The 19,372-nt window shown below is 43.6% G+C and overlaps 1 protein-coding gene across 3 annotated transcripts; it reads left to right on the top strand.

Annotated features, from left to right (window-relative positions):
* Positions 1-208: 208 nt before the first annotated feature.
* LOC118231811 (phosphatidylinositol 4-phosphate 5-kinase type-1 alpha-like) lies at positions 209-19,225 on the top strand. Of its 3 annotated transcripts, XM_035426090.1 has the most exons (17): positions 209-377; positions 1,001-1,154; positions 7,740-7,774; positions 8,129-8,218; positions 8,735-8,865; positions 9,068-9,185; positions 9,414-9,566; positions 9,979-10,278; positions 10,798-11,024; positions 11,142-11,225; positions 11,477-11,525; positions 11,619-11,703; positions 11,818-11,979; positions 12,918-13,053; positions 13,217-13,279; positions 13,595-13,698; positions 14,854-19,225. In XM_035426090.1, the coding sequence occupies exons 2-16, from the start codon at positions 1,109-1,111 to the stop codon at positions 13,674-13,676; spliced, it is 1,761 nt and encodes a 586-aa protein (XP_035281981.1). In that variant the 5' UTR covers positions 209-377; positions 1,001-1,108; the 3' UTR covers positions 13,677-13,698; positions 14,854-19,225. The 3 variants fall into 3 exon arrangements, 2 of the variants coding, with proteins under 2 accessions (XP_035281981.1, XP_035281971.1); XM_035426080.1 differs by lacking the exons at positions 209-377; positions 1,001-1,154 and adding an exon at positions 3,584-4,420; XR_004766160.1 differs by lacking the exons at positions 209-377; positions 1,001-1,154; positions 14,854-19,225 and adding an exon at positions 3,581-4,420 and having other exon boundaries at positions 13,182-13,279; positions 13,595-13,680.
* The last annotated feature ends 147 nt before the right edge of the window (positions 19,226-19,372 follow it).

Raw genomic sequence — 19,372 nt, forward strand, 5'->3', positions numbered from 1 at the left:
TGTTGTGGTGATTTCATATTATTAGGATAGAAAGTTATGCCCCCAGGTTATGGGGCATGACACCTATATGTAGTTTAGAAATGATTTGTTGATGTACATCTAGCGGTATATACTGTACATTACTGTGACTGAATGAGTGAGACTGAAACAGGCAGCGGTTGTGTGGTTGACTGCCTCATATTGCGCATGCGTATTGTGACAGTAAACCTGACGATATTCTCGTGTAGATTTAAAAACATGTAGCTACCTAGCTATAATGATGCTAGCTAGCCCACACAGGACGTGAATTGTGGAATACAGTGAATGTTTTTTTTAAATGTGTACTCATCTGGACTTGGGTGCAGACTACCAGCAACAGCTGACTGGGAAATCAAAGTGTATTCTTCCCGTGGGAAAATTACAAACCATAAACCGTCGTTACCAGTTGGTTTGATAAATTAGTCTATACTGTTATTTATCTATATCTCCTGAGCTTGTTGGAACATTTATGAGCTAGCCTAGCTATTTATCGAGCTAGAGCTATTCTTGGTTATGCGCGTGTTGACATTATTAATTTATTCAGCTGGCTAGCTAGATCTAAGATACATCGATCCAAAATATGAACTTTATTTGCCAACCAGACCGATATCTTGATGAAGTGATCATTTTCAAGAAAATGGATGTAAGGTAGCAGGCTGAGTAGCTGTGTTTGTAACTTAATGGTTTAGTAGCTAGTTGGTTCATACTGTGAAGTTTTCTTCACGTATTTTATTTAACATTCATTTGCGTCTGTTATATTCGCTATGGAATTGTGATGTTTATGTAGTGTTCCGCATGCAGTGTATAGTCTACAACTTGTGATAGGTTAGGCGGTTGTCGAACATTACTAGTCTAGCTAATTTAGCTGTTTGTGATAACGTGTAGTGCTTATCTTTGGCTTATCTTACTCGAAATTATTTGGCGATGGTACATATAGTGCCCATGTACTCGTTTGGAACGTTTTTCTCAAACCTTACGAAAGACACCACAGAGAAGGGGTTAATCTAACCGGTGGGAGTGGACGTGCAGTAGGGTGCAGCCTGAATAGAATCAAGGCAGTAAGGAAAATCCAACGCCAAACGAAACCAAAATGGCGTCTGCCGGTCCAGCTGATTCGGTATCGATGGCTCCAACAGGTATGTTTCTCGCTGGCCAGATTTTTTTAGTTTAACACATTTATGAATATCTAAAAACAAATATGACATATTGTGTGAAATTGTGGAGGTATACAGGGAGCAAGCTAGTGGCTATTGACGTACACGTTTGTGTTCGCTAGCTAGCTAACTAAACTTTAAAATTGTTGGCATAGACTAGTAGAAGTTATACATCCGCCATCATGTTAGTGTGGTAGCTTATGTTAGCTTGTTGTTTCACTGTTGTGTGTCATATTGTGTCAACTACCTCTGTATGTGGAGTAATTGTTTTGGAGTTAACTAGCTACATTACTTGTATGAGTAAGCTAGCTAGCTAACTAAATGGCCAGTTAAAGGCAGTTGTGCTTGCACGTAGTCTGGAGATGGAAGTACTGTAATTTTCCATTGGCAAACAAGGTAACTTCGCTAGGTAGCTAGTTACTGATATCAACCCGCGTCAACATTCTGTTGGTTAGGCAAAGTGTGCTTGTTTGCCAGTTGTACTTGAAATATACACGAGTCCCGTTTTTGGTGTACAGGATAGCAATTAGCTAATTGGTAGTTTCGTTTTTAAATAGTGCTATTCAGCTAGCTGCTGTAAATCAAGTTGAGCTGGTCGATGTTTCTGGCATTGTGCAACTTGCTGGTTTCATTCCAGGTTTCCCAATTAGCCAGCCCTAGCTAATGTTGGACAAGTTCGGTTATCATCTAGTTACACAGTAATTTATTTATGACTAATGGAGTTGTTGATCAGCTGTTGAAGTTATTACTTATCAGTGAAATCTCGATCAAATTGTGGTCGGGTATGTTTGTGCCACCATATCAAAAAGTAAACAAATTTTGCGCAACTAGCTTCCCCCACCTGTTTTGTAAGATCACTAACTATTTAACCGCCACTTGTGTTATGGTCAATTCTGACCCATTTCCAAGTTGAGAAATGCCATATAGTTTGTTTTATTAGAACCATACTTCATGATATCCTCAAGAATAATTATATAAACAATACAAATACAGTGTTGTCCATTTTATTACATTTTAAGTCTATATAATTTTGTTGCCTCTGTTGTTATGGGCCAGATTTGACCCGGCAAAGAATTTTAGTTGTTGATGTCATGCAGCATAAAAAAGTTATGGGTAGTTCTGTTGATGAAATTTGACCGAAACAGGATTCTACATGGACTCTACCCCTCCCCACCCTCACTCCATATTTTGAGGTTGGGGTGTAGTGGGGTTGGGGGGTCTGATCCCCATTTCATTCTGCAGCAGCATCTGCATATTTCACATGCAAATTAGATTCACAACCCATGAGGTTCTTGATCATATTTTTGATTATGACAGTGAACGAGAGGAGAAAGTGTCTGGGATGGAGGATGATGTTGAGTATCATCCTGACCGAGATTAAGGGAGCTCTGATGAGGAAGAGGGCCCCCATGACAAACATGGAAGGGAGCCTTATGCTTGCTAATAGCTGGAAAGAGCTAGGTGAAACTGCTTGTGGGATGCCGAATCGGGCCAGGCAGCTTTTTGTGCTACTATGTCGCTGCAGACCATGTCGTGTCATTTCGAGAGGTAGGCTATTTCATTTTACCATCATGAAACAAGACCTGCTCACCATGTCAAGTTTGTTCTTTGGGATAAATGGGTGGAGCACTTGCCGCATATTTACAATCCAGGGCTTGAATGTACTGAAGCCTAAAGGAATGCCTGGTCCCTTTCAGAGGTTGTTGTCCTTTCAGGTTATGTATTTCAATCTAACCAGGAAAATACGGCATCAAAATCTGAATAGAAATCTCCAGCAATTTACTCTGGAAAAGACTACAAAATACTAAATGAAGTGTAGATGTTATGTTTTTGAATGAACAGTAAGTTTGTTATGAGGTAGACCTATGCATAGTAGATACTCATTGTATTGTAAGTGCTTTGTAATGTCAGAACCTGCTGGGTTAAGTTTGATCCCCTAACACAAAACTGGGTGTGTGCCAATTCTAACACTATAAGAATGTTACTTGGGGTTCCTCAGTCGCATATCTCATTTATAGTGCAATTCCAGTGAGGACCCCTACAATCGGGGACAAAAGCTGAAACCTGGGGTCCAGTGGGGTGCACTTCTATTCGCCCATTGGCGGACTGGTTTTTGCCAGTCTTAAGGGCATCATAGTTACTGACTATGTTACATAGTTTTATGAGACGCACACACAAACATAGACATGCACACACAGACATGCATATATATATATTTTTATTTATTTATTGTTGCCTACATCTGACAAACACGTTTATGTCAGTGTTTCATGCAAATCAAACATTGCAATCATTGATGTAAAATTTATGTTATTACTGTGTCCCAGAGACACATGAACAGGACTGTTGAGGGAATATTTTTTTTAAAAAACTCCTACTTCAAGGGTCCCATAGCTGAAGGGTTATGAAAAAACCTCAGAACCTTTAAGAGATTGGTAGTAAATTATATTAATTATGAGCTTCCTGTCCATGTCTGCATTTCAAAGCATTTAATTTAAAGGGCACAATAAGCTCTCTTGCTCCTACCTTTTATAATTTGGCCCTGTTTCTACAGTACCTACCTATTTATGAAATGCACATGATGGAATAATTGAGTGTCTAGCCAATTCATTATGTGATAATCTCTTCTTAAATCCTTCCTCAGTCCTAAAACCTTGCACTTCCCTCAGGACTGTTTGGATCTCTTACTGGTGCCCAGTATCTTTTTTTTTTCCTTTTAGTCACTGGTGAAAAATAACATGTCTGGTTGTTTTTGAGGGTGCAGTGTGATTCTGCAGCCCCAAATTAGGTTGATAAACAACACAGAGGATCAGGTGATGCATGCAGTTCTCCAGCTCTATATTTAAACCCATAAATGGGACTGGAACAGGGCGCGATACTCTGGTGGGTGAAAATGGAGAGGGTGGTGCCTCTGCATTATAAGTTTGGTAATTTAAATGAAAAATTAGCCAAACAGGTTGTTCGAAGTGCCTGTTAAGTAACACTGCCCTGTCTGGTAAAACAATGAGCCGCAGGGTACTTGAATAGCTTGTGATGGAATGGTGAGGTTTCCATGCCTACTGTCTGACATCTCTTTTTCTGTTGAGAAAATATCAAATCCCTGATTTCATGTTTTCAGCTCAAAACTCCTAGAATGATGTGGTGAGTGACCATTTTGCATGAGTGCTGTATCCATGATGTCTAACTTGACATGTCCTGCCCCACAGACCTGAGGACTCAGTTCTGGAGGAGAATAGCTTCTCGCAGAGGTACCTGCATGGTAGTGCTGTGCTGTGGTGTGTACGTGCTAGTATGTGTGTACGTGCGCAGTATGTGTGTATGCACGCAGTATGCGTGTGCGCGCAGTGTGTGAGTTAAGAGTCCTGCTGTAGAATGATCTCGACACTGCTTTACACATATGAGTTTATTTTTTTAGCTGAGCGTGGCCCTCTGCTGCTTCAGTGTGTGCCCTATGCTTTCCAGGGGTGTTGATGCATTTGTGATAGCTAGAGATGTTTTGAACAGGAAGCAGGAAACATTTCTGTACTTTTAACAGACGCACCAATGTCAGCATCCAAATTCATTATTATCATCTTCAGAAACTTAAAGCTTTTGTCTTTATTTTTCTCCGTGGAAATTCATTTACTACTCATTGATTTAGTGAATGATTTGGATCGTATGTTCATACAGCTATGATGTCTCACAGTATATCCCATGTCTTAAGGTATTTATTCATTGGTTCTATGCTGACTAGATTGTCGCTCTGAGTCTTTATTATCTTGATTTACAAAAACAAAAAACACCAGCTTTTGTAGTATTTGTACCAGCATATGTCCTGAAATAATTGTTGCTAGTGGTTACACGCCTGTAGTCCCATTCAAGTGGGTGTGACAGGCCTACATGATTTGGGCCACCTGAGATGGTCTTTCTGACAGACACCTGAGATGTTAACTGTAATGTGTGCATGGGGTCATTGGTCCTTTATGAGTAGGTGCTTCATCGGTTTGTCTCCTCTTGTTTTCTATCATGGTTCGTCAGTCCTCTGCCAGCTAGTGGTCGCCATAGCTTCTTTGGCAAGCTCCTTCTCAAGCAATTATCCCATTTATACCACCACTTATAATCTAAGTTGATTAAATAATACAAGTTTAAATCCCTGCTGGTCACATAGAGACATTTTGGTGGCCCTATTTACGAGTATGTCAAGCATCTGCTTTGGCCACTGCCGCATGTACTGTACAGGCCTCCTTCATTTCTCACACGGTCCCGTAGGGTCTGCTCAGTTTGTGTTAAGGCTGAAGGACAGGAGCACTGGTAGACGCTCTGGCCATCTGATCCTCCCTGTCCCACAGCCAAGCTCGTCACTGCCTCTTTCCGGCAGGGGCCTGCCTTCTCCCCTCGCTCTAGCCTCTTAGTCACTGCTCTGTTTTGGACACCAGATTCGCAGACTGAATTCGATACCGCTCCATTTCCTGCCCATTGAATTCTTTGGCAGATGTTCTGAGTGGACAGGCTTTTCGGTGCCAGCACTGGGGTGGCGTTTTCGTCCCTGCTGTTGTAGTTGGGAGAAGGGCCTCAGCTGTAGCGTTGGAGTGTTTACAGTGAGCCCGTGTTTGGCTTTGGCTGCAACAGGGACTCAGTGTTGGTTGCAGTTTCTCTAACCTACACTGGGATAGGTATTTCCCCTTGTTTTCATACGTGATGCTCAGTATGGTCAAAACAAGTTTGACAGGACTGTGGACTGACTGTGGAATGTTTACTCTGAGGCGTGGAAGAAACAGGATTGTTTACTTGCCGCGCATTTCCAATACATACACAGGAGGATGTATTACAGGAGAGAACTGCTTTGTCATATAACATGAAACATTTTATTGTTGATAATGCATTTGGTAGTTGCAATTCTTATTAAATGGTAAATGGACTGCATTTATGTAGCGGTTTTATCCAAAGTGCTTTACAATTGATGCCTCTCATTCACCCATTCACCCATTCACACTCTCACTCACACACCAACGGTGAAAGGCTGCCATGCAAGGTACCAGTCAGCTTGTTGGGAGCAATTAGGGGTTAGGTGTCTTGCTCAGGGACACTTCGACATGCCCAGAGTGGGGGATCGAACCGGGAACCCTCCGACAGCCAGACAACCGCTCTTACCTCCTGAGCTATGTCGCCCTATTACTACTTACTGAGTTGTTTGTTAACGAAACAAGCTTGGTGCTCTGGCATGTGTGGTTGGAGTGAGGGACAGCTTACCTCTGCTGCTGCTGTGGTATGGGCCAAGCACTCTAGAACAGGGGTCCTCAATCTTATCCAGAAAGGGCCGGTGTGGGTGCAGGCTTTCATTCCAACCAAGCAGTTACACACCTGATTCCACTAATCAAGGTCCTTAGCAAAGACTCTAGTGGTTGATCAGCAGAATCAGGTGTGTAACTGCTTGGTTGGAATGAAAGCCTGCACCCACACCGGCCCTTTCTGGATAAGATTGAGGACCCCTGCTCTAGAATGTTGGGAGCAAGAACACAGCGTTCATTCACACTGGCGTTTTTCTGCATAGCGCAGCTTCATTTCTGTAACTTTAACTGTGATGAAGAGTGTTAGTTCGTGCTGAATTGCAAGCTGTGTTCTTTCCTGCCACAGAGGCTGATTCTGTTAGTCTTGTGAAATATCATTTTCCTGTCAGTCCATCCGCTGTGCATTTCATCAGCTGAACGTCAGCTGCTGTGCGTAAGACTGTTTAAATGACGAAGCAGGATTGAAATTTGCGATTAGTTCAGATGTTTGTTTTTTTATGTTTTGGATCAGCAAGAAAGGATGTTTCACTGTGACTGCTCCCACAGTTTTGAGTAAATGTTTGAAATATTTTTGTCAGAGTAGCATCTATTTCCAAATGCATATTAGCCTTTTTCATTCCAATAAAGCATTTAAGTTTTTCCAAAGCCATGACATTAAATACTGAAAGTTGAGATGTCATGTAATGACGTGCCACTGTGAAAATAATTTTAAGTAGGTGAAACCTCTCAGTTGAGAATTGGCACATCATTCACCTTTGGTGTTGAATGCACAGATGGGCTCTAGTATGCAAGCTAGTCTTTGTCAGCTGTTAAGTCAGCTGTTTGAAAAGCTTGGTGCAGAATTTTAAGATTATTGACAAGTTGGCTATCTGTCACAATCCCGTTGTGCAACCCTGTGGGCCATCGTTGTGTCAGAAGTGTCTGCTGGTTTTTTTGGTGAGTTTCAGCACCAGTGAATCGTTTAAGCTGTTGAATGGCTACACATCCTGTTCTCAAGGTCTCACGCTGAGCAGACAGTGCGTCACTCCAGGACTGGAGTTTGACATCGCTGCTGTGGGCTGAAGGCATTTTAAGTGCTAACTGCAAAATACTTGTGTGATGTTTAGTCTCTTCCTTCTGGAGTGTCCCATTTTAAAAATCACATTTCAAAGCAGCTTTTACATTGACATGAGGGCCAAAAGGTAGTTTGTATACCGAAAAGCAAAAATAAGAGAATTTCTTTTAAATGTGGCGGTCTTTAAAGGAGGCCCTTTAAACCACAGTTTCTCATGTCTGTCTGTCTGTCTCTTTCTCACCGAAGGGTCCAGTGGAGCTCGAAAGGTTGGCTCGCCAGAGGTAAGCAAAGATGGACCTTTTAATGCTGTAATATTATTTATTTGTCGGTGGAGTATTTTATTTGGTATCATTCAATCCCAAGATTAATGACCACTGCGGTTGTCAGATTTCAAGCCGACTGCTATTTCTGTGAGTCACTGAGCAGAGTTTTGCATTTTAGCAGCCGGCTGGCTCCGCTTTGGTTTAGTTGTACATGTGCATGGTAGAAATGCTTCAGTTTTAGCTGTATCAGTTTAACACGTAAAACATTTAGAGAATATTATTAGTCCTCCCGCTATTTAAAAGTAGCATTCGCGGTTTTCTGTATCCCCGTCCCCTCCGCCTCCCCGGACGACCCTGTATTGTTCCCTGTAGGCGGCCGGCTCCTCGGGCACCTCTCAGACCATGAAGAAGACCATCGGTCACCGGGGGGTTGACCCCACCGGAGAGACCACCTACAAGAAGGTCAGCATGTGTTCAGAGGTCAACGCGCTGTCAGAGTGTAGTGGCAAACCGTGACCCTTAAAATACCACAGGACTTAACACTGCAGCGAGAGACAGGATCTAATGAAGAGACAACAAGAGCCAAAGAAAAAGACCAACCGCACCGGGTGAAAAGAAGCCTTTGAGCAGCACAGAGCTTAGTCCAGATTATGCTCGCTAAGGACCTCACATTTCAAATCTCGGCAAGGAGCAAAAAAAAAAAAAAAAAAAAAAAATCAGAAATACCACTGTAAAAATTTTAATGTATAATGATCAGCCACATAGAATTACAGTTTTGGATGAAGTGAGAACAGTTGAAATGGCTGGCTGGCTGGTGATTCTAGTGCTCAGCTGATATTTGAAATCATCGCTGCAAGTATAGCAATGAGTTTACAATAGACTGGCCAATAATAGCAGCCAATTAGAGCCCTCTACTGTACTATCTTTGCCCACTCACCCTGTGCCCTTATTTATCCTCTGTTGCCCCTTCTCCCACAGACAACTTCTTCTGCCCTGAAAGGTGCCATCCAGCTTGGCATCACTCACACGGTGGGGTCTCTGAGCCAGAAAGCAGAGAGGGACGTTCTCATGCAGGACTTTGTGGTGGTGGAGAGCATATTCTTCCCAAGGTCTGCGGGAAATGAGAATGTATTCTCACGCGCATGCGTTTCCTCCTCCCATTCAGCAGGGGGGGCATGACTGTTGCCATTTGTTATTTTTTGGTTGCGTTGTGATTTTGGTTGTGATTACCTTTTGTTTGCATCTGAAGTTTATCTTTGACTACAGTTCCCAGCCAGCACCTGCTTATGTTTTTTTGTGTCTCTCACGCAGTGAGGGCAGTAACCTGACGCCAGCGCACCACTACAGCGATTTCAGGTTCAAGACCTACGCCCCCATCGCTTTCCGCTATTTCCGAGAACTCTTTGGAATCCGGCCAGATGACTACCTGGTCAGTCTCAGTGAAGCACTCACACTCTTCAGTTTCTTTTACTCTCACATCTTATCAGAAATGGGAAGTACATTTGATGAAAATAATAACCAGAATGACATCAGAATGAACCACTGATCTTTAGTGTCTTCGGAATCATCGGTGTACGAATAGCTGCATCGCTTGCATTTTTAAAAGAGGATGTTTATGAAATTTCTGTAATTGCCTCTGTCATTGTTTGCATTGCAGTATTCCCTGTGTAATGAGTCCTTAATTGAGCTGTCGAACTCTGGTGCGAGTGGCTCCATCTTCTACGTCTCCAGCGATGATGAGTTTATCATCAAGACAGTGCAGCACAAGGAGGCTGAGTTCCTGCAGAAACTGCTGCCTGGATACTTCATGGTGAATAAGGGGCTTGTGTCTCAGTGACACAGCATCTCACAATATCTCTGTGTTCATCATGTTAAGGTCTAGCAGGCTATAACAGGCTTAGCCATGACTATGTGCAGTGTAGTCTGTAAGTATTAAGCAGTTTCTGTTGTATTGTCTCTACTCAATCACATTGGATTTGAAATTAAGCAATGAATATGGGGACTGCTGTAAGTGCAGACTCTCAGGTTTAAGTACATTTGCATCCATATCCAGTGATCCATGTAGGAATTGCAGCCCTTTTAAGTACTTACGAACTGCACTGTAACTAGTTTGTATAATGTACATGCAATTTTTGAGAACATTTGTTATTTTGGTGGACATTTATGGTTCAGTCTGTTTTTGCAAAGGTAAAAAAAAGGTCTAACCTGCTGTTCCTCTCTAGAACCTGAACCAAAACAAGCGCACACTCCTTCCCAAATTTTACGGACTGTACTGCGTGCAAGCCGGAGGCAAGAACATCCGCATCGTGGTGATGAACAACCTGCTGCCCAGCGCGGTGCCGATGCACCTGAAGTACGACCTGAAGGGCTCCACCTACAAGCGGCGCGCGTCGCCCAAGGAGCGCGAGAAGAAAATCCCCACCTTCAAGGACCTGGACTTCATCCAGGACCTGCCCGAGGGCCTGCTGCTGGAGCCCGAGAACTACAACGCCCTGAGCAAGACCATCCAGAGGGACTGCCTGGTGCGTCTGACCCTCTCTGCGTCCCTCCCTCTCATTATGTCTGTCTCCCTGTGTGTGTCCCTCCCTCTCTGTATGTCTGTCTCCCTCTGTGTGTCCCTCCCTCTCTGTATGTATGTCTCTGTGTGTCCCTCCCTCTCTGTCTGTCTCCCTCTGTGTGTCCCTCCCTCTCTGTATGTCTGTCTCTGTGTGTCCCTCCCTCTCTGTATGTCTGTCTCTGTGTGTCCCTCCCTCTCAGTATGTCTGTCTCTGTGTGTCCCTCCCTCTCTGCCTGTCTGTCTGTCTCTGTGGGTAGGCATGTGTGTTTGTGCTTGTGCATGTGCGTGCCTGCACACCTGTGTGCGTGCGTGCATTTGTACGTGTGTGCGTGTGAGAAGAGGACCTCCTTAACAAATTAGACCGACCAAATATTTTGTCATCTAATAAGTCTTTATTTTCGCACCACTCATTTTCCCGTTTATATATGTATATATATAAATATATATCACAGTTAATGCTTATTTGTCCTTGCTGCGTCCCCAGCTGCTGCAGAGCTTCAAGATCATGGACTACAGCTTGCTGATGGGAATCCACAACCTGGACCAGGCGTGCCGCGAGCGTGCCAACGAGGGCGTGGGCACCGAGGCGGCCATGACGCCCGACCAGAGGAGGCCTCAGGCCCAGAAAGCCCTGTACAGCACCGCCATGGAGTCCATCCAGGGGGAGGCGCGGGGCAAGGGAGCGCTGGACTCCGAGCAGGACCAGGACTAGTGAGTCTGCTTTTTCGCCCCTCCCCTCCTCCGCTCACGCTGGGGTCGGTGAGTCATCACTAGCGGTGTTCCTGCTGCCTTTGCCGATGACCTGCGATGATTTGTTTTTGTTAACAGCTTGGGCGGGATTCCAGCACGCAATGGCAAGGGCGATAGAATGCTGGTGTACATCGGCATCATCGACATCCTGCAGTCATACAGGTGACCGCTCGGCTTCAGCGCTGTGGGATGGTTTGTGGGGGGGGGGGGGGGGGGGGGGGGGGGGGGGGGAATGCACATGTTAAACAGAAGAAAGTGGTTTGGAGACACTCGGTCTTTCCAACGGATTTTCTTAGCTGTTCTACTACTCAGTACAGGTGGCCCACAGGTTGTAGATCTGTGGAAGTGTACACCGAGTTAATTTGCTCTAGGACCATTTGCATCTCTTCATTGCAACCCCTTTGTGCTTCAAGGTTCGTAAAGAAGTTGGAGCACTCGTGGAAGGCCCTGGTTCACGATGGGGTAAGTGTGCTTTGTGCTTTACATTTTCGTCCAAACTGAATTTGCAGTCCTGGTGTTAATCCCATGTTACACACGGCCTTTTACTGTCCTTAGGACACGGTGTCAGTGCACAGGCCCGGATTCTATGCAGACCGCTTCCAGCAGTTCATGTGCAGCACGGTCTTTAAGAAGATCCCACGTGAGTGAACTCGGTGCTCGTTTGAAGAGTTTGAACCCTCCTGCGCACATCTCTCTCCCGCGTGTTCGTGCACCGTCTGTAACGCGTGGCTCACTCGCCCTTTCCTTCCCTCAGTGAAGTCCTCCCCCTCTAAGAAGAGCCGGGGCGGGGGTCAGGGCGGCCCTCGGAGGACCGGCACGGCCGTGGGGCCGCAGCCCCAAGCCGCCGGGATGCTGGCGGAGCCCCGGCTGGTCTACCACTCCCACTTCACCCAGGCCGAGGCGGAGGGGGAGAGCGGTGAGTGAGGAGGGGGGGGAGGGCGCTGACTGCAGAGAGGCTGAAAAGATAACGTATGCTGGGGGAAGAGGGAGGATGTGGGGGGGCTGAGAAGGCTTCTGCAGTGGGAAGGTAAGGAAGTGACAGGGTTAAAGGGCAGGTGAGGCCTTGAAAGGCGCCATCGGGCTTGTCTTGCATCAAGTTTATCCAGACCATCACAGTTAGCTGGATATTATTTAAGGGAGGATTTCATCTAAAAAAGAAAATGGGCCATGTTTTTATAGCCTTAAGAACAGTTGGTGCCATTTTTTTCCATGTGAAAATACCTAAAATGTTGATGGGAACCGAAGTGCTGTACATTGGCTCTAGATGCGTCTCGGAGAACAAAAACCAGTTGAAATCCTGAAGGCTTTCTGGGTGATTCATATATTACTCAGAGTATTTGAATATAATCTTCTTTGTGCAGACCAGTCATGTAGGGTTTGGAAAAAGTATGCTACCATCCCTGTTAGAATTCAGTGGCTGTCGAACTTAGTCACAGTATTTAACTACTTGCACTACACGTTTTGCCAAAGGGAATGTTTTTGGTGCACGGTAAATGTCTGACTGGTTCCACCGTGTGTTAGTCAGCAGTCGGTTATTACCGTTGGTTGGGCACTCCCACACAGATTCAGCCAGAGCAGGAAGAGCAGGACACACAGGCATTCATCACAGACAAGAATAATCGAGTGTCAATAAGAGTTTGAACATCATCTGATTTTGGAGCAATGAAGTTTAAAATTATGACTGTTTGCAGAACAAAATGCATTTTTTGCATGCAGCTTTTAATGTCAGTAACTACAAACATGTTTGAGCCCAGTGCTAAAATTACCTAGGTGGTCCTGCATAAGAAATTCATTGGCCTTTCAGCATTTCAGCACAACTGTGCCATTTTGTGTCCTTTTTTTCTTTCTGTACAGGTATGCAGTCGGGCCGTCCAGATCTTCTTCCAAGGACTCCTCCCCTGGAAGGTGTCACCAGCGACTCTGTGGAAACCACACTCTCCACCTCCTCCCTGGGAAGCACAGGCCCCGCCTCCACCTCTCCCCCCCTCAGGTTTGTCTCCATCGCTCCGTCTTCCACATCTCTCCTCTCCCTGCCTGCCTTTATCTGCCCATCCTCCTTGCCTGTCTCTCGCTCCATGAGTCTGTCCTCTCTTCTTCTCTTTCCCTATCACTCTGTAGGTGTATTGCCCCTCACGTCAAACGTCTTTCTACAGGGCAGTAGGAGTGGAGGTGCACAAGTCAGCCAGCACAGATCAAGAACACAGCACCCCCCACAGGTAGGAGACTGACTTGCACACAATCAAAATGTTTCACCACTGCTGTGTAGGTGTAGAACCCAAAGGATTAGTGTGTGTTGCTTTGAGTCAACCTCTGCTATGGTAATAATTTGTAATTTGCTATTTTTGCAGAATTGTAGATGGTAGCTGTTCCTTATAATAATCGGAGCATTTTGAAAAATGCCCAATCAAGCAAAATCTAGGGTTTGAGTTTATAACCCCCAGTAGAGGTTTTTCATTGACTGTAGTTGTAGTTGCACCCAAACTGTACTGACAAGGAGCTGATAAGTGCCTGCTCCTCCATCTGTCCCTCAGCGTTGAAGCTACCTCTGAAGAGCTCTCAAACAGCGATGATGCCGCTTCACTCAAGGGCAATGTTCCCGAGACCAACATGTGACCGAGTGCTTCGTTGTTAACCAGTAAGTTTGGGCTTAAAGCTTTTTTTTTTTTTTTTTTTTTTTTTTTGAACTTGGGTTTCAGTTCACAGTTGACTTCTTGGTGAAAGAAATATCTGATGTGCATTGCATTTGGAAAGGCAGCAGTGCCAAAAATCTTAAAGTTCATCTCGTCAAGGTTGCATTAGAACTGTTGACATGGGAAAAATAGTCGCGTAGATGGGAAAACTGTTTAGACTGATAGAATGAACGTGTCAACGTGTAAATTTGATTCATTAAAATTTGACGTGTTGACGCATTCATTTTCGATGTGATAAAATTTCATGTGTTGAGGTGATTGAGATGTATGGCTTACGTTAAGGGGTATAGCTTGATCTTATGAATGTAATAGAATGCGTCAGCTCTTTCTGGACACTTATGTTAAGGGCTACATCACAAACTCATGAATATAACAGAATGCATCAACACATGCCTTGATGCAATATGCTAATCTACACACAGTTCCTGCATTGCTATTGGCTGAGGTTCTTTTAAGCATGTTGAGGCAAGCAATAATGCCTTCATGACACCAGGTCAAAAATAACCATGATGAGATGTATTTTTGAAGACGTTTTTGGCTCGAGAGTTTGCTTTCCGCAGTTGCACAACCGGCTGACTCCAAGTCGACCACCACGTCTGAAAACAATGAGTCAACAGAAAATGTATTCAATGAATTTAAGTGAAAAGCCAAAGATGAGCTTGCTAGTTGACATACTTTGATATGTTATGTTCATTTCATTTATTGCCTGTAATTTTGTGGGAACACTATATGGAAATAAGTGTAATGTTGTAATGTCACTTAAAATACAAAGCACATGAAAATATTTTCATTTCATGAAATTCTTGGCAGGCATATATTGTATTAAGGCTCACTAACAGTCCTACCTCTTATCAGTCGGTAGGTCTTCCCTCTGCCTCTATTCTGTGTTTGTCTTCCTTGTTAATCCTGTGTGTGTTCCACTTTTATTATTCATTTTTATAGTTCTGCCACACCTTGTTCAAGTACTGAACTGAATATCTGAGTCAGGATTTTATTTCGGTTATTTCGTAGTAATATTCTGTCTTTGCTAAATAAAATGTTACACTGTTGCATGTTATATACGCTTTATCTTGCTGACTTGCCTCCTGTGTCTCTTACAGTAAACACAAAGAAAAAGAGAACTGGTCATGTAAAGGGAGAAATCTCAGAGAGTGAAGATTGAATGGAGGGTGAGAGAACTTGCAGGAAAAAGGCCCCTTCCTCTTTTTCTCAAGGGAGTTTATTTGGGGAAGCGCTCCTGAATGGACAGTGGGGGAACATGGAAGAATGGAGTGCGTGTGCTGAACAGGAGGAGGTTGGGCTATCTCCGGGCTAGTCTTGCCCAACACGGGTGTTGCTGCTAGTAAATCCAACTGCGACTACATTACAGGTGCTGTGTTACCGAACTGACTTCAGATGCCCGAGTCCCAGTGTCACAACGGCCCCGTGGCCTCAAACAGGGCCACGCGATGTTAAGAAAGTGAGTACAAGCTGCCCTGTCCCAGCCACAGGATGGATACGGACTCTGTATGAGAATTGAGTCTTTGGTTGACAGATGGGAAGTAGAGGTGATGGTTCTGGACCTCTCCCATTGCAGGGTGAAAGAAAGCTGTGTGGCAGGGGGAATACCCTGGTCCTCAGCAGTGTGCTTTACCGCTGGACTTTCTGTGGAGCGCTTACACTTAAAGGGGAATCACGTGTGTTCAAAAAATAAAGAAAGGTCTTTGATGGTTTAAAAAAAAAAGACTGAATTGACTGGCATAAGAAACAAATTGGCAATTATTTTTAAGAAAGTGAAATTCAACTACGAATAATGTCTTGCTCCCATGTTTCAATTATGTATAGTTGGTCATGTCTGTGTAAGGACTGCTGTTGTTCTTTTTTGTATTTGATTGTACTGTCCCTGTACTATTCCTGCTCTATAATGTCACACTGGTACAGTGTGGTAGGCTACAATACTGCCCACTGCTCACGGTGAACTGTGCTTAGGAAATGGGACAGTTTGGCTGGAATTAGTCATTCTCTACTCTTTACGACAGTAAGATTTCCTACATGTTCTCATGGCATCGCCTTCCATTGAAACAAGGTGTATTATTTTTCTGGGATGTTTAATTTTACATTGTCATTATGATTTGTTTTGCATTGTCTTATTGCTTCTCTTTTTTTTTTTTTTTTTTCCTCTCCCAATAATGCTTTTTTAAACGGACTGAATGAAATGAGGCCAGCGTAGTCTAGTGTGCGAGTGGCGCAGCTCTGCTTCCCTGTTTGTGTCTTTATTCTGCAGTTTGCCTCTTGCCTCACCCCATGTGGCAGTGGGGGGAACACAGAGGCTGAAATGAAGCGACAAACCAAAGCGTCACTGACCTTTTCATTTCCTGGACATTGATATACTGACCTGTGGTGCCTGGTGTGTAGAGCTTTGGTGGAACAGGAGCATCAGTGTGACTGAGACGGACCGGTGCAGTGCGTGCGTTTGTCTGTCTTCATTCGTGTAAACCGTGCCTTGCGTGCGTGTGTGTGCGTGCGCGCCCGCGCGCGTCTGTCCTTTCCGAGTAGCCAGTCGGCTCGAATGGCTCGCCTGCCCGTGCTCGTTCAGATCCCCGTCCGTCTGAGTGTTGGCTGTGTTGGAGCCCTGCTGGCTGCTCCTGCTCCCAATGCCGGTTCACAGGGACGGGGCAGCTGAGGAGCAGAGATTTTCATACGGTGCGGTTGGAGCGTACGCACCATTGCACCGCCCATGTAGGGGAACGTGAGGATCGTTATGCACGTGGACCCTAAAGTGCTTACGTTGGCATCACTGCCTTTTTCCCCCCACTTTTCTTTTTTGCAACCGCAGTGTCTTCTGTCGACAGTACATTCAGTCAGTATAGCTAGAGATCTTCAAATGGACCAACTAATCTCCGCTCTATTGGGGGGGGGGAAATGTTTTTAAATGATGGTTTTATGTCATTTTTTGGGGATTTTTTTTGTGTGATCAATCTTGTAAATTGCTGCCCTCCTCTTTAAGCAGTCGACGCAATACTGCCTGACGTGTTACCCCAATATTAAAGTAGTGGTCACTGGGTGTGAATAAAACTGGTAGTGATGCTATCTGTGCTTCCATTGGGAGATGAACAAAAATGAGGGTTAGGGTTAGGAGAACGTTTGAGAGTTCCTGCAGCATCTGCGTTTGAGTCCTGGGGTTTCACGGACGTGCAGGCCGGAGCTTAAGAAGGGAGTGCTCCACGCCGCTCCACACGGAGCACGCACTGCTGCGTAAAGTATGAGTGGACGGTGAAGGTGAAGACCGGCCTTGAATTGTGCTTGCGCCGGTGAACTGGGCAGGGGTTTTGTACAAAGGGGCTGGCTAAGTCAACGCACTGTGTGTTTGTTCCATGTATGAACAGGACCATGTACAGGATATTACATTTAACTGGATCTGCACACAGTAGACATGCAGTCTATTCAATATGAATGCTTTTGAAGCAGGAGCACAGTAGAGGGAGGTAAAGCATCCCGCAATGTGTTCACATTTTCTGTGCGTTTTGAGATCAATGTGCAAGTTACAAATCCTTGGAGAATATTACTATGTCCATAATTAATTCATATTGCTTAATAGTTGAGGCATGTGTGGCTTCCTTCTAGCCTCAGAACCATGAGCTGCACATTACCGGTTCAGCACCTGAGTTGTAATATGGACTATGTTTATTTCTACGTGGGCTGTGTGGTTTCAAACCTGAGATGTCAGACAACTTCTAGCAAGGGCATCAGACATATTTGGAAATGCCTTTGAAGTCTGTGCAATGAAGTCACGGTTTCTCTGGGACTGACGGGGCTTAAAAATGCACGTTATAACTTTGAGGTGCACACGAAGGCCTGGGATCAGCCTGGTAAATTTACCAGGAAACAATTGCGCCTGCGGCTTTCTGTTGCGTTGTTTCCAATTATTTTACATTATGCATTTATTCTTGCTGCTTATTCTTTCTCCCGGCTAATAAGGTTTCAGTTGTCTGCTGTTTAAGGTCTGGAGATGGCTGTGATATGGGCAGTCTCGGCATATTCATTACTTTTCAGGCTGACGATGAGAGACTGGATCCTATGAAACATTTCATTTCCCTCTCTGTAGATGTGTGTTGTCAGCTCTAGCAGGTGCTCTATGAAGCATTTATTTCTGACATATGAATTCTACAAGCAGTTAAGGGGGGGCTATTGATAACCAAATGCAGTCATTAAAGAAAGTATAGACTTGGGCAACTCATTGGCTTGTTCTGGTATATGTGTGTGCCACAGTGCTAGCTCATTTTTACAATATTTTTATTAAATCATTTCTGCTGTAATCATTTCTACCCCCATGTATCGACATTTTAAAAAGTGCGGGACCCAGGATTCCCAGTGTTCATTGCCAAAGGCACCTGTCATAATCTATCATTTCACCTGTTGATTTAAAATCTGTGCTTTTTTTTTTTTTTTTTTTAATGCAAAAACCAAATCACACCTTTCATATGTGGGGCTTGTATTTGTGATAATGTTACCAATGTAATTTGCATTCTGACAATGTCAGTCCAAAGCTTTTGTTTGGTCCATCTGGTATTATGCTCGATAGGGTAAAATTTTGTGTAAATTTACCCAACAAACTCTCAGAAAAGATGCTTTATATGCAAGTGTAATTGCATGATTTTCATGATTGCATATGATTTTCTCAATCACTACATCGAGTCTAGTTCCTACATCTGTATTGCAGTGTAAACTGCTTTCTGCCATCTAAAAAGCTACACAGATAGAAATCAAGGATTATATTTATATACCTTTTTTAAATTTTTTTTTTTTACCTTTTTGTCATTTATGGTTATTACTGAAGTATATATATATCTTAGATGACTGTATTATTTATGATGTATTCTGCCAGAAATTATTTCTGATACTGAAGTCAGTACTGAAGGGGAGTCATTGGCAATTCAGCCTTTTAATTTGTATTTTTTGAGGGTTTTTACACATCTTTTATAGGTATTCTTGGCTAAAGAGTGTTCTCCCCTTCCTTTTCTGTCAGTATGTCACAATCAGACATATTTCCATCTACACTGTTATGTGCTGATTGCAGTCTGCTTCGGTGATTATATTTTTACCCTGCCTGTATAAACTATATGTATATAGGAGTCACGGAAATGCCTTTTCTTGCTGTTGCAATTACTTGTCTTTACTGCCATGTTTTTAGTGATGTGGTGGTGGTGGTATTTTTCATACTCATTTTCATTTTAAATAAAGAGGAAAAAGTATTTTCATGTGAATGTCATTGCAGGGTAATGGGATATATATTTTAAAAGGTAAAGTTTTATTTATTCAATAAATCATCAAAATAACTAAGCATGATTGTATTACTGTAACAATTAAAATGTACCATTTTGAGTACTACAACTAAGGAAATTTTTCATAGTATTTTTGTTAAGGATATTTTTGTTGTAGCTGAAGTCTTTCCTGTAAGCAAAATATAATAAAATATTGTGTTGGGATTTTTTATTCTGCATGCATGTGGCTGATTTTAGCTCACATTACCAGGACTGTATGACTTCCATGATACCCTTGATTCAGTAATTATGAGTAGTGTCCCCAATGTCAAAATAGTTTTCCTCTAGGCTATAAATATATGCAATATCACATCTGTAT

The sequence above is a fragment of the Anguilla anguilla genome, chromosome 1 (assembly GCF_013347855.1).
Source record: "Anguilla anguilla isolate fAngAng1 chromosome 1, fAngAng1.pri, whole genome shotgun sequence".
NCBI classification, from domain to species: Eukaryota; Metazoa; Chordata; class Actinopteri; order Anguilliformes; family Anguillidae; genus Anguilla; species Anguilla anguilla.